The 20,644-nt window shown below is 36.4% G+C and overlaps 1 protein-coding gene across 1 annotated transcript in view; it reads left to right on the forward strand.

Moving 5' to 3' along the window:
* The window catches only part of LOC126298052 (misshapen-like kinase 1), a 1,491,768-nt gene that overhangs the window by 1,293,742 nt on the left and 177,382 nt on the right, over positions 1-20,644 (forward strand). Inside the window, exons 11-12 of the mRNA XM_049989371.1 lie at positions 16,091-16,223; positions 17,620-17,806. Of these exons, the coding sequence (XP_049845328.1) occupies positions 16,091-16,223; positions 17,620-17,806 (320 nt within the window). The remainder of the gene's footprint in view (positions 1-16,090; positions 16,224-17,619; positions 17,807-20,644) is intronic.

Raw genomic sequence — 20,644 nt, forward strand, 5'->3', positions numbered from 1 at the left:
TTAAATAAAAAAATATGCCGAGCATTCGAAACCTTTTGTTTAGCCCATCCAGTACCTCACAGAGAAAAGAGACTATAGCATTTTCAGTTGTTAAACTATTTCTAAAGTCGAACTGTACATTCGATAGCAAATCATGTGATATAGCATGAACAATTACCCTTACATACACAGCCTTTTCAATAACTTTTGCAAACACTGATGGCATACAAATAGATCTAAAATTATCTATGTTATCCCTTTCTCTCTTTTTATAAAGCAGCTTTATGATTGAGTACTTTAATTGCTCAGGAAACCGAACATTTCTAAAGGAAAAATTACAAATATGGCTAAATACAGAGCTAAAATGTGCAGCACAGTACTTTAATATTCTGCTAGACAATCCATCATAACCATGAGAGTCCTTAATCTTCAGTGATTTGGTTATTGACTCAATCTCCCTCTTGTCTGTATCACAGAGGAGTATTTCAGACACCAATCTTGGAAAGGCATTTGCCAAGAAAGTTATATTATTTCCTGTAGAAACTAAATCTTTATTTAATTGACCAGCAATGCTCAGAAAAGATTGTTAAATACTGTGCATATATTTGATTTACCAGTAACAGAAATATTTTTACTGCGAACTTACTTTATATCATCAACCTTGAGCTGTTGACCAGTCCTTCACAACTGACCATATGGTTTTAATTTTACCCTGTGAATTAGATATTCTGTTTCATACCTCATACTCTTTGTCTTCCTAATAACATTTTTAAGCACCTTACAATACTGTTTATAATGGGCTACTGTAGCTTGATTGTGACTACTTCTAACATTTTGATATAAATCTGGCTTTGTTCTACAAGATATCCTTATCTCACTAGTCAGCCACCCGGGCTGCCTCCTATTACTGCTAGTTCCCCATTTAGAATGTTCTAATGGAAAGCAACTCTCAAAGAGCATGAGAAATGTGTTAAGGAAAGCATTGTAATTATCACCTATGTTATCTGCACCATAAACATCCTGCCACTCTTGTTCCTTGACATGGTTTAAAAAACTCTCTATTGCTGCTGAATTAACTTTGCTACATAGTTTGTCATTAAATATGACATTGGTTTAAGTACAAAAACCTTTTAGAGTTAAAATTTTTTCATCATGGTCTGAAGGGCCATTCATGCTTTTAGTAACAGAATGCCCATCTAGTAATGAAGAATGAATAAAAAATATTGTGTATGGCTGTGCTACTGTTCGCCTGCACCCTAGTTGGAAAGAAATACAGTCTGCATCAGATCATATAAATTTAGGAGATCTACCAACATCCCTTTTCTTGCACCATCATATACAAAATTAACATTGAAGTCACCACATATAACTAATTTCTGGTACTTCGTACAAAGTGAATCAAGAACCTCTCTAGCTTGAGCAGAAATGCTCTGAAGTCGGAGTTAGGGGACCTGTAAACAACAACAATTAGAAGTTTAGTTTCACTAAATTCAACTGTCCGTGCACAACATTCAAATATCTGTTCAGTGCAGTGTCGTGATAAATCTATGGATTCAAATGGAATACTGTTTTTTACATACATAGCCACTCCCCCACCCCTCAAGGGACTCCTTGAGAAACAGCCTGCTAATCTGTATCCTGGTAAATTAAGCCTCTGAATTGTCAAATTATTTAAGTGGTGCTCTGATATACCAATAATTTCAAACTCAACATCTATAAGCAGTTCACTAACTTTATCTCTAATACCTCGTATATTTTGATGAAATATGCTAATTCCGTATCTATTTGGAAACATTACATCCTCGTAAGGTGAGCCCTTAGCTAGAGGGACTTCCTTTAAGCAGGTATACCTATCAGCTGACTTCAATCTAAAAAAGGTGATGCTCTAACACCAACTACTACAGGAATTTTTCCATGAGTGACCCCACCACCACCACCACCACCACCCACTACATTGTCACCAATAAGCTTAGGCAGACTCTCCTTCCCATACCTACTGAGGTGCAGGCCATGACTAGTGAAACCTGATCTGCTGATAGACCCAACTGGCACCACTGAGATATGACCAATGCCCTCAGCCATCAGTGCCTTCTTCAGCCCCATATCAGTGTGCCTAACAACTGCATTAAGGTGAGGCCAATCATGATGCTGAAACAGTTGCACAAAATGCACATTAGTGCCTCCAGTTTGAGTAGCTATCTTTACCAGGTGATCCTCCTTTGTAAAATTGCTACATAACTCCCCTATGCTGTCAGTCATTTGAGCCAACACTGCACTAGGCTTCACAATGTTGGTCACCTGGAACTCACTCCCCTACACTTCGTGCAACTGTTGGCCCACACCTTTACCATGAGAACTACCTAGCACCAGAACCTTCTTCTTTCTGTTAGACTTTGCAACTAACATAGGCGTCCTAATTGCTGAGGGCTGCTGCATGTTCCCTACATCTACAGCTACACAAGACTCCTCTCCACTCAACTCTGACAGTTGGTCAAATCTATTGCATATATGCAAAGTAAAACTGTCTGAATACCTCCTCTTCCTAGCTGCCTTCTTGCGAACTGCTAGTTCCCATTCCCCACCGCATTTCACCCTCCTCAACCTATCTAGTTCTTCCATTGTGCATTGTAATTTCATCTGAAAGGCACAGATCTTACACTCCTGCTCTTCTGTCAGATTATTTCTACTACAGATTCTGCATTACAAGGAGAGACTCTCACTAAAATAACCACTAGCTTCCCCACTGCATTCCCCCAAATGAAAATACTTTGAACAAATCCCACAATGTAACCCACTACTCACAAACCTATGACAGAGCCCACACTTCTCACTCATGGTAAAATTTTACAGTTACTGAGAAAAGCTGTATGTCTATGTTACCAAAGTTCAGTGACACCATTAGAACTATTTATAGAACTAACAATAACGATCTCAAAATTCTCTGCCTACTAAGAAAGCAACTACTTGTGTTAATATTACTACACCATAGCTAATACCAATAACAACAAAACTTCACAAAATTATTAGCTAAAACCAAAAAATTCAAACAGCCACTGGAACACTAAATGAAGTTAAACCACTGAATGAAAATTTTATGGAAATATTTCACTAGAAACAATTAGAAATGTCAGTTGAAAACTAAAGCAAAAATTTACTAAATGATTCCAGAATGGAAACATCCCCCAGGCTATGGCTAAGCCGTGTCTCCGCAGTATCCTTTCTTTCAGGATTCTAGTTCTGCAAGATTCGCAGGAGAGCTTCTGTAAAGTTTGGAAGGGTAGGAGACGAGATACTGGCAGAAGTAAAGCTGTGAGGACCAGGCATGAGTCGTGCTTTGGTCGCTCTGGTGGTAGAGCACTTGCCCGCGAAAGGTAAAGGTCCTGAGTTCAAGTCTCGGTCGGGCACACAGTTTTAATCTGCCAGGAAGTTTCATTTACTAAATGACTTCAGCACACAGAAAACTCTAAAAAACACAGTGAGTGAGCGTTTCCAAAAGTTTATTATATCATTATTTTGCCACAAATGGCATGAAACACCGCCAAAAACTGTTAAATTTAATAACTATATAACAGTGCATAAATAAGTTTGTCAGTACTTAGCTTTATAACCACTACAGCTGCAGTGCATGCCGCAAAATGTAAACACACTACTCTGTCTCTCTGAAGGAATTCAGAGAGACATGTACATGAGCTCTACATTGCATATTCACAGAGATTTCATTGTTGTCACAAGATAAAAGAATCATCACATATTGAAATAATCAACTGCAACAATAATATGAAGTTAGATAACAGAAAAGTAGCTTAAAATAATGTTTTAATTTAGCCTTATCTCTCAAAAAAATAGTTTGAATTAATCACTACATATCATGCACTGATTTTTGGTTCACTGTTACAAATGCACAGTTGATTACAATGTTCATTTATTTAGAGCTTATTGTAAATCAAAATGTTATCAAATATGTGTACTAAAGATCAGGTTTTGCAGCCATGTTTTCTCTGCTGCTGCTGCAATAAGTACTATGAAAAGCCAACAGCTATATTATGGCAGATATTAATGTGATGAAATGGCTGTAAGGAATCAACAAATATGCACCAGTAAATAAGAAATAGTGGTATTTATAAACTATGAATAGGAGATTTTGGCAAAAATGACATCTAGTTTCAGTGGTCATATAAATATCACACTTCTCAAGAAATACCCAAGAAAGTATACAACTGTGCTACTTTATTTTTGCTAAAGACACTTGATTTTTGTGTGCACCAGACCACCTTCCAGTTATTGATGCAAGACCAAAATCAATTTTCCTCTGTAAAAGGAAGTTTGTACAGTTGTGTATTGTACAATGAAATTCTTAACGTCCCTAAAAGCTGTCCAGCACCACCTGCACAAAATATATCAGCATATGTTGTCTCATTTTCATCCAGAGCGTAATACACTCTTAAGACAATAAATAAATAAAAGACAAACAAAGGATTACAGTTTCAGAAAAATTGGATGACTTATTCAAGAGAAAGGGCTTCACAAATTGAGCAAGTCAACAATGCATTGGTCCTCCTCTGGTGCCTATTTAAGCATTTATTCAGCTTGGCATTGATTCATAGAGTTCTTGGATGACCTCCTACGAGGTACCATGCCACATTCTGTCCAACTGGCATGTTAGATCATCAAAATCTAGAGGTGGTTGGAGGACCCTACCCAGCTCATGACAGAACATGTATACATGTAGGAACAAATTTAAACGTTTCAGATGAGAACAAAGACTTTCATTTGATAAAAACTTATAAGTTCAGGCATAGTTTCATCCTTGGCTGCCTCATTATAATTCCTGATTGTGTTCTCAGGTTGTATCTCTCTAATGATTTTTAAATTCCTTACCTTATTTGCTGTGCAGACCATCCTCCAATTTTATCCAACAGTTAAAGCTGTCCAGAATATACAGAATGTCTGTCAGTGTTTGTAATGACATGGAAAAGAGGTTTCATTTTTCTGAATTCTAGTGCACATGAATATCTGAGTCAACATAAACTACATAATATGACTCATTGTACATTTCTTTTGTGTATTACAATGCCATTGTTAAGATGATCTTTCATTTATCATTGGGACACCCAGTGGTTAGAGATGATACATTACAAGCTGCATTTCATGAAACCATCCATACTGTAATGATGATTCTTCTTTTAGCTGCTTAGGATGCAACTCCTTATGGTGGTTGTGGCATGCAGCTTTCAGTACTCCACATTTTAATTTACTTTGTGTTATCTGTTGATAAGAGGACAGCTTGGGAACTGCATTCTATAGGGTGTTTGGAAATTCCTGTTACAAACATCTAGGATTTCTGGAGGGGAGTAAGTACATAACATTTTGAATGTGAACCCATGTCGAGAAATGTACTGTTTCTGTGCTATGATGTTTTCAATTCAGATGTTTAACTTGTCCACTTCTGCGTAAGGAACCGAATCAGGTGTGACCCAGTACAGTTATTAGGTAACAATTTGAAAGGAAACATAATGAAGCATCCATTTATCACTTAAGCACATTTATTTGTATTAACACTTAAACATTATGTGTTTCCATTATTCCAGAACAAAAAAGAACTCAGCGTACTGTACATACAGAACAGCACTGATGCATTGCAACAGCAGTAGTGATGTGATGACCACCAGTATTGTTACAGACATTGTACCTGTGAAACATGTTCTGATACACACTCTCCATGGCACCTGGTGTCTCTTCAATTTGTAGTTCAGTGGCCAGAAATAATGTCAGCAAGTCTTGCTCTGTCTCTACAGGAGTCTCATAAATTAAACTTTGCATACAACCCCACAAGAAGTACTCCATAGGAGCTAAATCCAGCAATTGTGGTGGGTATGCATGTGGACCACCTCAGCCTATCCATCTTCCACTATATCATTTGTTGAGATGTCTCCAAACCACAATTGAGAAATGAGACGGTGCACCATCATACTTAAAGCACATTTCCTGATGGACATTCAGTTGCCCAGCTTCCAAGAACAGGTCCAATATGTTTTTTAGAAGGACCAATTAGCTTGACTGGAAGGAGGTATGGCCCAAATCCATGACTGTCCAGAATACCTGCCCACACATTAGCACCATTCCTGAGCTGAAACCCCTGAAGGTGCATGGTACATGGTTTTTGCCTGACCAGATATGGCGGTTTCATAAATTCAGAACACGGTCCCTCATGATCTTATATTCATCTGCAAACAGAACTCAACATGGAAACAGGGCACGTTGATGCAGCAGTGTAGGAACCACGTGTAGTAGGCAACACATTGTGGAAAATTGGCTGGACCCAAGGTGTGTACCCTTTGTAAGTGATATAGTTGTAATTGTTGCTCATGCAGAATATCCCAGGTGATACTGTGACTAACACTAATTGCATGTACAGTTGTTTTTATGTACTTGTTGAAAGATTCTTTTCAATGTGATGCAGCACACCTTCTTCAAATTTGGGCATGTTGCATTGCTGTGGAGCACTGTCCTGCCTTCTCATGGTGAAGGTACCTGTTCCTCGGAGCCACTGCATAACTTGGACAAAAAGTTTGTGTGATGGCATGCTATATTGCAGAAAATATTCATGATATGGCTGACTAACAGCTTCTCCATTACATTGAGCTTTTCCATGCACAGGAAGCAGGTCTGTATATTCCAAAAATGTGCACCAAATCATCTCCATCTACATGGATACTCTCCAAATCACATTTAAGTGCCTGGCAGAGGGTTCATTTAACCACCTTAACAATTCCCTATTATTCCAATGTCATACAGCACGTGGAAAGAATGAACACCTATATCTTTCCATACAAGCCCTGATTTCCCTTATTTTGTCACTGTGATCATTTCTCCCTATGTAGGTCAGTGCCAACAAAATATTTTTGCATTCATAGGAGAAAGTTAGTGATTAGAATTTTGTGAGAAGATCTGCAGCAATGAAAAATTCCTAGGTATTTAGTTGAGTTTATGGTCTTTACATTTGACTGATTTATTGTGTAACCGAATTTAATGAATTCCTTTTAGCACTCATGTGGATGACCTCATGCTTTTCGTTATTTAGGGTCAGTTGCCAATTTTTGCACCATACAGATATATTTTCTAAATAATTTTGCAATTTGTTTTGGTCTTCTGATGACTTTATAGTTGATAAATGTCAGCATCATCTGCAAACAACCTAAAATGGCTGTTAGATTGACACCCAAATTGTTTATATAGATAAAGAACAGCAAAGGGCCTATAACACTACCCTGGGGAACACTAGAAATCACTTCTGCTTTACTCGATGACTTGCCTTCAGTTACTACGAACTGTGACCTCTCTGACAGAAAATCACAAATCCAGTCACATAACTGAGATGATAAGCATGCAATTTCACTACATGCCGCTTGTGTGGTACAGTGTCGAAAGACTTCCAGAAATCCAGAAATATGGAATCAATTTGAAATCCCTTGTCAATAGCACTCAACACTTCATACAAGTAAAGAGCTAGTTGTGTTTCACAAGAACAACATTTTCTAAATCCATGTTGACTGTGCATCAGTAGACCATTTTCTTCTAGGTAATTCATAATGTTTGAACACAATATATGTTGCAAAATCCTGCTGTATATCGACATTAATGATATGGGCATGTAATTTAATGGATTAGTCATACTACCTTTCTTGAATATTGGTGTGACCTGTACAACTTTTCAGTCTATGGGTACAGATCTTTCGTCAAGCAAATGGTTGTATATGATTATTAAGTATGGAGCTATTGCATCAGCATACTCTGAAAGGAACCTAATTGGTATACAATCTGGACCAGAAGACTTGCTTTTATTAAGTGATTTAAGTTGCTTCACTACTCTGAAGATATATACTTCTATGTTACTCATGTGGGCAGCTATTCTCAATTCAAATTCTGGAATATTTATGTCATCTTCTTTTGTGAGGACATTTCGTAAGACTGTGCTTAGTAACTCTGCTTTGGCAGCACTGTCTTTGATAGTATCTCCACTGCTATCACAGCAGAGAAGGCATTGATTGTGTCTTGCCATTAGCATACTTCACATGTGATCAGAATCTCATATTGTATCAGAGATGCACAGGCACTGAAGAGGTTTCGCAGCAAGGCAGACATTAAGTGACATCAGGTAACCATCTAACATAGCACATGTCATCCTTTCTATCCTACTGCATACCAGGACAAGCAGCTCTGAGATTTTTCTCTTTTCCTCAGCAGATGTAGACATATTACACCTCTGAATTGAAACCATCATAGAACAAAAATGGGAATTTCCACTTGTACTCAAGTGAAGACTCATGTTGTGGAACATAAAACACAATGACAGCAGCATTACAAGGGATACCAACAGTACCATAGGTGTCATATGTTTCACTACTGATGCCATAATACTTTTGCAGCTTGAGCAGCTTTCTGAAGATTGTCATTTGTGGCCAACACAGATTTCAGCTGTTTCCAGACAGTGGTAAATTCTTCTTGTGCCTGCACACAACAATCCCAGTCCCCATATGTGTCATACTGTGTAAAAAACTTTATCAAATCTCAAAACAATGTTAACAAAGCAGTTATGACTAAGTGAGAAAGAACAAACAGACCTCAACAAGAGATAAAATTAACCAACTGTGGCATTACTGAAATTAGGATGGACAAAAAATATAAACAAGAAGAATAAGCAAACCCTAAAATCTGTTCTGCAAAGTTCTCACAGTACACTAAGGTCACAACAACATGAAGCACTTAAAATAAAAACAGAGTACACTATTTCACAGGAAAGACATCTTGCCAAAAAGCTAATGCATGGAAGAAATATGCAAGCTCTTAGAAAATGTGAATAAACATGGGGCAAACCAGACAAAAATACAGATAATATTCACTTCTTGACAGAAGCTTGTTTCTACTGTGAAAATCATCAGTGGATTAGGAATTGGCCAGCCCTTCCAGGCAACTCTTAAACTGACTTTTATTAGTAGCTAAACTTCTTATGGCTGCTGGTCACACTAACAATTTGTGTTCCTGTCTAAGGGACACCATTATAAATCAAAGTAAATGACTTTAAATCTTTATTTAGATTTTTCTTATTTCTATTTATTATTGGTTCCATGAACTGAACTGGTAGTTTGAAAATGAGATGTTATTTATGATAAATTTCGTTTAGTGGGTAATCGTATTGGGAAGCAGTAGATAGTATCCCCAGCTCACTGAACAGGCTTCAGCAAGACACTCGTGAGTTCACACCACAAATAATTTGTATTACATGCTTTTGGACTAAGAAAACCTTAGCTTTGTTTGGTAAGTTACCCTAAAAATTATACCATATGACATTAGGGAATGTAAGCAAGTAAAGTATGTTATCTTCTTTTTTCATATCACCTATATCTGACAAGATGCAAATTGCTAACAATGATTTGTTGAGGCCTTTCAGCAGCTCTTTAGTATTCTGCTCCCAGCTGAATTTGTTATCATGTTATAATCTCAAGAATTGAACACTGTCAACTTGTTCTGTCTGCTTGTTGTCATATTTTAGACATATACTGGGGGGAAACCCCTTATTACAAGTTCTGCATTGCATATAGTGTCTGTTTTCAAAGTTAATGACAGAGAATTGGCTAGGAACCATTTATTAATGTCCATAAAAATTTCATTAATAACTCTTTCCAAAAATATGTAACTTTCCATTTACTTCAATGTTTATATCATCTGCAAACAAAACAAACTTGGCATTAGGTACTGTTACTGATGAAACATTGTTAATACACACAAGAAAAAGTGAAGGCCATTGGATGAAACCTTGTGGGACACCACATGTAATTAATTCCTAATTGGATAATACTGATGGCGTAACACAGTACAATTTCTTATTGACACTGTTTTTTTTCCTCTCAGAGAGATATGATCTGAGACATTTTGAGCCATTTCCTGTCAACAATAATGTTCCAGTTTATTTAAAAGAATGTTGTGATTTACACAGAATCCCTTTGACACATCATCGACTATACAAATAGCTTGTAATTTTTCATTTAAAAAATTTAAGTTCATTCTTGCTGTACAAGTAATTTTCCTTCTCAGTATCAGGAGCCTGTAGAAATCCAAACTGTGACTCTGACAACACATTATTATTAATCAGATGGTTAAGAATTCATTTGTTTCTAAAATTTTTGAGAATGCCAACAAAATTGAAATTCGGCAGATTTTTTATAGTGCTTCATTAGTTCCTTTCTTATAAAGAAACTTAACTTCAGCATATTTAACCAATTGGAAAATGTTCCAGTGATAAATGACTGGTCAAGAAATAACTTAATCTTACTAAACTCAGAGAAATATTCTTCAATTACACTTTGTTGATCATTTATCATATCTTTTAGAATTTTTCTTTATGTTAAGGATTTGATGGTGGACATTACTTCTTCTGGTATAGTGCAGGTTCTCTTCATATTACTGCAGTTATTTGTAATATCTGGTTGAAGATATGGCATCATCTACTGAATCTGACATCTTCACCTTTTTAATAATGGTTATGAAATGTTTGTTAAAATTTTTGCAGCACCATACACAACTGTTAACAATATATCTTTTATTCTTAAAGTTATCTGCACCTCCTCACCTCTAGTTCCACCAGTCTTCTTCTTCATTATGTCTCATATCATCTTTATTTTGTTACTTGGTGTGACTATATTTTTCTCACGGTGCCTTAATGTTTGCTTGTGACTGACAGATACAGTTCCCTTTTTCTCCTGATACAAACACAAAATTCGCAAAATATGTCTCAGATATATTTTCATTCATATTTGCAGAGATGTTTTTTAGTAGGGGGCTACATATTGTTTGGAATGATTGTTCTTCTACTTTGTTGTGGAGACTGCATATTTGCGTATATACAACTTGCTTGACCATTTCTCAGGCACTACATTGGAATCAGAATCAGAATTAGATGTTGTATTTAATGCTGAACATCTATATAAAGCAACTGTTTACTGTGGAATCCAACTATGAAGACTTGTTGTGCCAAGGTAATTTATGTTGTAGCTTACAAGTTACATTAGCAGCTGGATATGGTGGGAAATAGCACTGAAGATATATTGGCCAGCTAATACGACAACATTTTAAGATACACTTCTGAGCCAAAATATTTTGATCACTGTCCACCACGAGACTGAATGCCACCCAATTGCACTGTGGGCACATGACACAGGAAGGAATATATGTTAGAGAAGCAGAGACAAATGGGGAATCATTGGCCACAAATGGGGAAAGTTACTGACATAAATGACTTTCCCATGGGGCAAGTTGTTATCGCATGGTGTCTGCGAATGAGCTTCTCAGAAATAGTGAGGATGGTTGGCTGTTTGTGTACTACTGTTGTGGGAATTTCATGTCTAAGTACTACTGTTGTGGGTATTTCATGTCTCTTTGACATTGGATGAAGGACAGTGAAACCACGAGTAGGTGACAGATCTGATGATGGAGTAGAATGCTGATGCAGGAACAAGTGTTTTGGAGCACACTATTTAGCTCCATTGTTGAACATGGGGCTCCATAGCAGATCCTCCTATGTGTTTCCATGTTGGCCCCATGACATCATCATCTACAATTGCAGTGTGAACAGGATATCTGAGATTGAACCATAGATCAAGGGAAATGTGTTGCCTGGTTGGATAAATCAGATTTCTTGTTACACTAGGTCAATGGTTGTATCCAGATGTCCCATCATCTAGGTGAATGACTGCTTCAAATGTGTACAGCACCATAGATGCAGGCCGGTGGGAGCAGTATTATGCTGTGGATGATGTTCACTTGGGCGTTTGTAGTACCTGTGGTAAAAACTGAAGGCACCATTACAGCTGTAGGCTATGTGAACATTAATGTGGATACCTACATACCTTCTTGCTTGATGTCTTTCCCAGTTATGATGGCATCTTCCAGCAGGATAACTGTCATTGTCACAAGGCCAGAATCATGCTACAGTGGTTTGAGAAGCATGACAGTGAACTCATTGATGTCTTGTCCACCAGTTTCACCTAAACCAATGGAACATATCTGGGCCATTATTTTGCATCATCTCTGTGCCTGCAAGCCACAGCCCCATAATTTATGGGAATTGCAGGAGCTTTGCATAGACATATGGTGCTACATACTTCCAGAAACCTACCAGTGGCTTGTCAAATCTGTGTCATGCAGTAATTCTACTGTACCATGTGCCAAAGGCGGACGAACCCACTATTAAGCAGGTGGTCATACTGTCTTGGCTCAGTCCATGAACCATTTGACAGGTTGACTCCCATTTGCCACTCTACAAATTGGCAAAATATGGATATGGGACCCTGGTTGTAGATAATTTTGATCATATTATCAACAGAAAGAAACTAATTTTACCTCAAGACAATGCCAATAATTTTTTAGTTTTCAAATTTTTTATCAGGTAGTCCCATTAGGTCCTGTACTGAGCTCAATCCTGTTTTTATTTTCTATAACTGTTTTAGCAATAACTATAAAATGCCATTCTTTTTTTATGTACAGATGAGATGTGTATGCTCATTGAAGCCATAGAGAATTTTTTCCAAGTACTACAGGCACCACAGCTTAATTAGATTAAGATTAAACTCTGCAAACATTTAACTAACACAATTTAAATGTGAGCATTCAAAATTAAATTATTTTGAAATTATGCAAAGAACTAGAAGCTTAATAGAAATAACTGTGTGAAATTCCCTGGGATATTTTTGGTTAAAAATAGTTGTCTAGGTCTTAACATGTTCACTAACTGTTAAACAAATGACACAGCCTTTCCTGTGCAGTACTGCCTTGTGCATCAGTTGTGGAGAAGGGATAGAGAGCATCCCACATATACTGTCAGTATGGAACAATATTTTGAGGGAATGAAAACAACAAAAACTGCAAATATAAATATGTAACATATGAAAAATCAATATTTCACAAAATAAGTTAACTGAATGGATAAAAAAATCTACTAATCAAGCAGTGGCAGAATACACAAACAAAAGAAAGTTATAATTAGGCAAGATTTTGGAGTCAGTGGGAAAAGGGGTAGATTTCAGGAAAGTTAGGCAGAACCACAGGTGAGAGGAGACTTACCAGACGGGATGAGAAGGAAAGACTGATTGTTGGGAACAGCATTGTATGAGATTTGGAAACCTGAGAGCTTAAAGGTGGGAGACTGTGTAATATGCAAGACAGAGATTATTTCTTAAACATCGTGCATGTTGTGCACACCACATGTAGAATAGCTTTTCTTTGCCCTCCCAATCTCTGCAATATTCTTGTCAGACCCTATGCTTCTTCTGCACACATCTCCATACCCTATGGCTCCTACCCCTATGACTGTCCCTGCTGCAAGACTTGACTTATTCACCTTTCTACCACCGCCTATGCCAGCCCTGTAACTGGCAAAACATATACTATCAAAGGTGGAGCCACCTGTGAAACAACATGTCATATGCCAGCTGTTATGTGAATGCTGTTTGGCCTTTTACATCATCATCACCTGGATTCTTTCCCCAGACACCAGTTTCTCAGAACTGCACAAGTGGGAACTAGCCCTACAACATGTCCCTAGTTCTTGCCACCCACTTGGTTTTAATTTTCATTAATTTCTTCTGTCTCAGCAATTCTTCACAGTAACTACTCTTTTGTCCACTCCATTTTAGTGTAATACATCTTTCATTGTCTTACCCATCTATTTTTCACCCCCCTCCCCCTTTCTCTGTTACATATGATCCCACGATGCTCTAAGCTTTTCACTCTTATTAACTCATGCATGATGTTTAAGCAGCAATCTCTGTCTTGCATATTACCCTGTCTTCCACCTTTAACCTCTTAGGTCTTCAAATCTTGTCTGATGCAGTCCCCAACAATCAGTCTTTCCTTCTCATCCCATCCAGTCAGTCTCCCCTGACCTGCAGTACTGGGTGACTTTCCTGAAATCTACCCTTTTCCCTAAGACATCTCCAGTTCTTTTCCTTCACCCCTCTTCCTTCTCTGCCAGCCCTTCTGCCTGAAGAAGGAGCCACTGGCTCTGAAAGCTTGCCTAATTATAGCTTCCTGTTGTGTGTGTGTTTTGCCGTCACTTGGTGAGTAGATTGTTTATCTGAGTAGAAATATGTGTAACACAAAGTCTGGAGAAATCTGTCTAGACATACCCCAGGGATTTGTTCTTATACTAGTTAGAAAGCTAAATGTTTTAACTACTCTGCATCTTTGTATTTTAACTTTGTACATAAAAAATTCAGAATTATTTTCAGGCAATCATTCTGAATGTTTGAAAAATACCAGAAATGAAGGGAATTTCATGCTTCTGTGTCACAGACTGAAACTCTTTTTACAAACTGTACTTGATACGTTCACGATGATTCATGGCAAATTTAAAGGCAGACACATCTATATTACACATGTTGCTTTTATAAAAAAAGTTTACACTCCAACTTTACACTGAATTGTAATGATTTAATAATAGAATTTCTGAGTGATTGTAGCACTGTCTTTGGAGAACTCATGTTAGAATTAACATTTTTTATAAAACAAAATAAAGGAAAAGCAACCAGTCATCTATAGCTTACTGATGTGTGTTGCACATAGGAATATGCAAAAGAAAACTTTATACACAGACACCCAAACACACACACCCATGACCACAGGCATCAACATTTGTCTTCTGTGTGGTTGTGTGCATGAATGTGTGTACATCAACTAGAGAAAGAGCAAGAGCTCGAAAGCTATTATAAATATTTCTCTGTTCATGTTTCTGTGAGCCACATGTCAGTCAGCTGTAGGTGAGTGTCTGTCTTTCCCTTATTTTATGTATTATTCCATCCAGTAAGTTCCACTGTTGTTCAATATTAATTTAGGTTTTTATAGTTATATAGAATTTATGTTGGTTATCTTTTTTATGATTAAGAAACAATGCACCTTGATGGTGTCTCCTGTATGTTAAATTAGTTATTCAAATTAGTGCATAAATGAAATAATAAAATTAATTCTACACATATTTCCCATCACTGGACGTATATGGAACTGGTAGCACTAATTTCAATATTGTAGCCAAATTTATTTACAAATGGGCTGTTAGGTAGTACGTAAGTTTAATATATATTTCAATACAAATTTTTGTAAACTGTATGAATTCTAAAGCATACAATGATATAGACACTCTCTGGTTGACAACTCATAAGAATGCCACAAGCTTTTTGAGGTCTGCTGAAAAGTGGCAAAAATGTAATTTGTACAGATATAAACTGGCGTCAGATTCAAAGAACTTGTATATAATTGGGGAAATATTACAAATTTAGATTTTATTTTCTAAAACAGAAGAATAATACTGTCAGACGAAGTGGTGTGGGAAATGTCGAGTCATTCTGAGAGAAAGATAAAACCGACAAACCTACCAAGTACAAACAAGCAAGAAAGTGTGGAAAAGAGGAACTATGCTGTTTTCTGCTATTTTCAAACTTTTTTTGATCACTGTGCTCTCTAGTTCTGAATTAGTAGATGTTGGAAGAGTTTGGGCTACTTGTGTCAAGTCACTGCCAATTTTACAGATCTAACAATGAAAATACTGCATGCAGCATTGTAGCTAACACTAAGTTGTAAATGTCATATTTTGCTGTTAGTTTCTGTGTTACAAAAAGAATTATAAGGCAATTCTGGGTTCATGACAGACACTGCCTATGACTACTCAGAGAAGATGGGTTACAATATGTAGGAAGACATGGCACTTGTACGTCCATCGAAACTCTCCCTCGGCCCCCTTTTGTTGACAACAAAGGAATGTTTGATTGATCTCCACTGTCTGATGAGTCTCTTTTGAATGATATTCTGCAGAACTTCTCCTGCTCTTTCCACTCTCTCTCCTCCTTTCCTATCTGTTCAGTCTCTTGATTAACTATTTCCATATTCTTTGGTATTGTACTGACTTGTTTCTTATAACTCTTGGTTGTTTTATAAGTATATAAAATCAAAGTCATTGTTTAGGCCTTATGGCATAAACATGATTCCTTTTTTTTAAAACAGCAGGTGCATCAGTTCAGTGATGTTCAGGATGTTGATGTAGAGCAATTGCCCTTTTAAATTCCAGATCCATTTCCAAGGAGGAAAAAGAGAAAGAAAATACAAAGAAAAGCTCCCCCACAAAGCCAGTTTCCCATCGCCCAAAGTCTGCTAGAGTATCAACATTCCAAGATAAGATTACACGTTATGAAAGAAAGCGGGTAAGTTAGCAGATGTCAGTCTGAAAGGATCATATCATTACTTATGGGAAACCCATACTTAGAATATGTTGTGAAATCCTCCATTAATTAAAATTTAACTTTGGTAAGAGTAGACAAATTTTAATAGAATTTTTTGCAAAATATTTCTATATTCTGTTTCATATTTTTAAAACATAGCCCTGCATTACCTGTTTAAAGTTGATGGGCAACATGTTTCTTTCCTCTAACACTATATGTGCATTATTTTTTTTATAATATATGTTAATTAATTGTAGTTAGCAATGTTTTCTTGAGCAGATATCTCTTCACTACAGAAGCAAACTCTTTTTCACTCTTTTTTTCTTATGTTCTTGACTGTATACCTATAGGTACAAGTACTTGTGTCACATATTTACATTAACAAAAACTGTACCCTGTTTCAAAATATCAGTTGAAGTACTTATATAATATGTCCACAAATACTTATACAAAATATATATATATATAGCAATTTCATCTGTTTTCTCTAATTCTGTTATCACCTTTTTGTATATAAGCAGCCAGTTATGTGTGCACCATATGTTAATGATAGATGAAAATAAGTTTTTTTTCATATTGCAAAAGAAATGAGTAAGTACGAGGCTAACTCTAGAATCTGATGGATTATTTGACACTAGAAGTTGTTATAGGTATAGAGAAATTTTTAGATCTTCAAATAAGAAATAGTCTCTTAGTATGTGTATTTTTATACTGAATTGCTTCTGATAATGACTGTAAATTTCTGAATGTTTGTTCAACATTATAGCATGTATCTGTACGTCCCAAAAGCAAATTATTGTCATACTGGCCATTTTCAAAGCCTGCAATGAGCAGTTGACTGATGCTGAGTGCTTTAGTGAATATTTCATTTTAAAACTATCAATGTAAATGTTTATACAGCTACACTGATTTGTGCTACATAGATATTTGTAACATATTTTTGCATAACTTTTTCTGTGTTTATATAAGCAGAAGTGTTTATGTTTGTAGAATTTTACTGATATTCTATTGTCTGATATACCATTATTTTGTGCCACTCAACTTTATTTACTGGCTCAGTTATTACACTGCAATATTTTTCTATGTAGTGCATGAGTAATGTATGTAGTAACTCGATTTCTTAGCGTTGATGTAATTTGCATGGATAATAATAGTAAATGGCATTTTTCCATATGTTTCAAACATTTCTCAAATTTTGTGATGCATTCTTAACTTATGGATGATGGTTAAGAATAAATGAAAATACAGAGCTTGATATATTATGGAACAAAACAGATATTTTAAACTTGTTTGACAATTTTTGTTATTTCAGTAAATTTACTAAGTTTATGGTAACAGGAGTGTGTTGTTTTTAAAACTTAATTGTGCCAATTTACAGGAAGAAAAAAAAGAGGAGAAACAAGAGGAGAAAAATGAAGAGAAAAAAGAAGATAAAAAAGAAGATAAAAAAGAAGAGAAGAAAGAAGAGAAACGGGAGGAATTGAAAGAGGAGATGAAGAAAGAATTCCCTCGATCGAAACGAGAATATCTTATACGGCATCATCTGGAGCGCACAACAGGAGCAAGTGTGTGGATATCAAATTTTCTTTAGTTGTTCAGAAATAGTGGTATCAGTTTTTAAAGAGAGATTAAAGGAAGAACACCTGGGAGAAATTTATAAGGCAGACAATGTTGATGGACATTTAACTCTTGCACTGTTAGTGTCTTTCTCAGTGTAATAACTGCTTGAAAGTTTCATGGGCACAGTATCAGATGGTTTGGTCTAAGCTGTACAGTATTTCCATGAGACAGCTGCTCATCATCTTTATGCATGCACCTGAAGACAACGAGTGGATGTCTCTGGGAAATACTGTGCAGCTTAAACTGGGGACTTTAAAAAATAATTTAACTTTTTCTTCAATGCATTCTTCCAGGACTTTGAATCCTGTTTCTCTAAAACAAATAAGAGAAAAACTGAACAGAAGCAAGGACAAGGTATGGAAAATTCCTGGGATTAAAGTATGTTGTGTTAGGAAGAGAAAGCTAAAATTCAGAGAACAAGCAGTGATCAAGATTTGGAACTCCATTATCATCAGTACTGTCAAGTCCTCCACTCTGTCATTAAAAACTCATGTTTGCAAAAAATTAAACGCTCTTAAAATAAGGCTGATATTAATTGGAACATTATTAAACAAGAAACAGACAAAACTAGTCATCCAAATGAAATAGAGCACCCAGAAAATAGCTCTGGCAGAAATGATGGCACTTTCAAATCATTGTACACCAAATTTAATGATTACTTCCTCACAGTGGCTGCAAACACTCTACCAAGTGATAAACAACTAAATACAGGTGTGTTAAATTTACTTGTGCACCATCAACAAACTGTACTTTCAAAAATAGAATGCATAAGGAGATTACATAATTCTTCAGATACCTACAAAATAGTAATTCTGGTGGCTATGATGATGGTTGTTGCAGAATATTAAAATCTTATGACGACTTCATATGATTAGCTGTAAGCTATCTTCGTTATTAATTAGTGACTCAGGGCACATTTCCTGACAGATTTAAATAACCTCAATGACTATCTATATGCCTCCATAGAAGCCCTAATTTCTTGTGTCTTATCTTCATGGTCCTTATGCAAAATGTATGTTGGCACCAGTAGAGTCATTCATCTTTTCTTCAAACATTTCTAATAAATAAATCAGATAATGAAAATTCATTCTTCATGTAATTGGCAAATTCATGGTACTCAGGACTCAGAACTGTCCTGTACCTTCTGGCCCCGTCCTTATGTGGATCTCATATGTATGTTCTGGGTTACTAAATGAGATGATGCAGTGGTTAAGGAACTGTAGCCACATTTAAGAGTGGGCTCAATAACCCGTCTGGCCATTCAGATGTATGTTTCTAATAGTTTTCGTGAAGTTATTATCCCCATTCTTTTCAGTCTGAGGTTATGTTCCATCTTTAATGACCTCATCATTGACAGATTGTTAAACCATAATATTCTTTCCTTCTCCCTTCCTCACACTGTGTGGCATTTGTAAGCAATCTTCTGTTCCTTTTGGATTTACTTAAGTATTATGAAATATGCAATTTCAAAAGCATGAAATTAAGTTTCTTTTTCCTAATGTCTCTGCATTTTATTTAACAAACTAAATCCTTCATTTGTATTTTCATTTTTCTTGTGTTGAGTGTAACTGTGTTATTTGTTATTGATATCTCCAGGACTCATTTTTCATCATCTTCACTTGTGACCTATCTTACTTCATCTTCATTTTCCAACTGAATTGCTATATTCACAGTTGAAATTGGCTATGATATTTGTTGATGTATTTAAGTAAATGTAGAACAGTTCTAAAATACGTTGTGAGTAAGGTTGGTAATGTTAGCTATGAATATACATCCACATATACATCTAGATCTACATACACACTCACCAAGCCACTGTATGCTGCATGGCAGAGGGTACCCTGTATCATTACTCATTGTTTCCTTTCCTGTTCCACTCAATATAGAGTGAGGGAAAAATGACTATCTATATGCCTCCATAGAAGCCCTAATTTCTTGTATCTTATCTTCATGGTCCTTATGCAAAATGTATGTTGGCACCAGTAGAGTCATTCTGCTGTCAGCTTCAAATTCTGGTTCTCTAAATTTTTTCAATAGTGTTTCTCAAAAAGAACAATGGCTTCTCTCCAGGGATTCTCACTTGAGTTCCCAAAGCATCCCCACAATACTTGCATGTTGTTCAAAACTCCAGTAACAAATCTAGCAGGCTACCTCTGAACTACTTTGGTGTCTTCCTTTAATCAAATTTGGTGTAGACCCCAAAACCTCAAATAGTAGTCAAGAAAAGCTCACTCCAGTGTCCTATAAGCAGTATTCTTTACAAATCAATCACACTTTCCCAAAATTCTCACAATAAAATGAAGTTCCCTACTACAATCCACATGTGCTTGTTCCATTTCATACTGCTTTGCAATACTACACCCTCATATTCAGACAATATGACTGTGTCAAGCAGGACACTACTAATGCTGTAGCCAAACATCAACTAGAAATTTTGTCCAAACCAGCTTGTATCCTCCTACAGTCACTCAACTTTGACACCTTTACGTACACTGCAGCATCATCAGCAAACACTGCAGATTGCTGCCCACCATGTCCACAGAAAACTATATCAGTCATATCACACATCCCTGGGGCACTTCTAGAAATACCCTTGTCCCTGATCAACACTCACCATTGATGACAACATATTAGGATCTATTATTAAGAAGTCTTCAAGTCTCTCACATATCTGGAAACCTATTCCATATACTCAAACCTTTGTTAAAAGTCTGCAGTGGTGCACTGTGTCAAATGCTTTTCAGAAATCTAGAAATATAGAATCTTCCTATTGGCCTTGATCC

Source organism: Schistocerca gregaria, chromosome X (assembly GCF_023897955.1).
Source record: "Schistocerca gregaria isolate iqSchGreg1 chromosome X, iqSchGreg1.2, whole genome shotgun sequence".
Classification (NCBI taxonomy): Eukaryota; Metazoa; Arthropoda; class Insecta; order Orthoptera; family Acrididae; genus Schistocerca; species Schistocerca gregaria.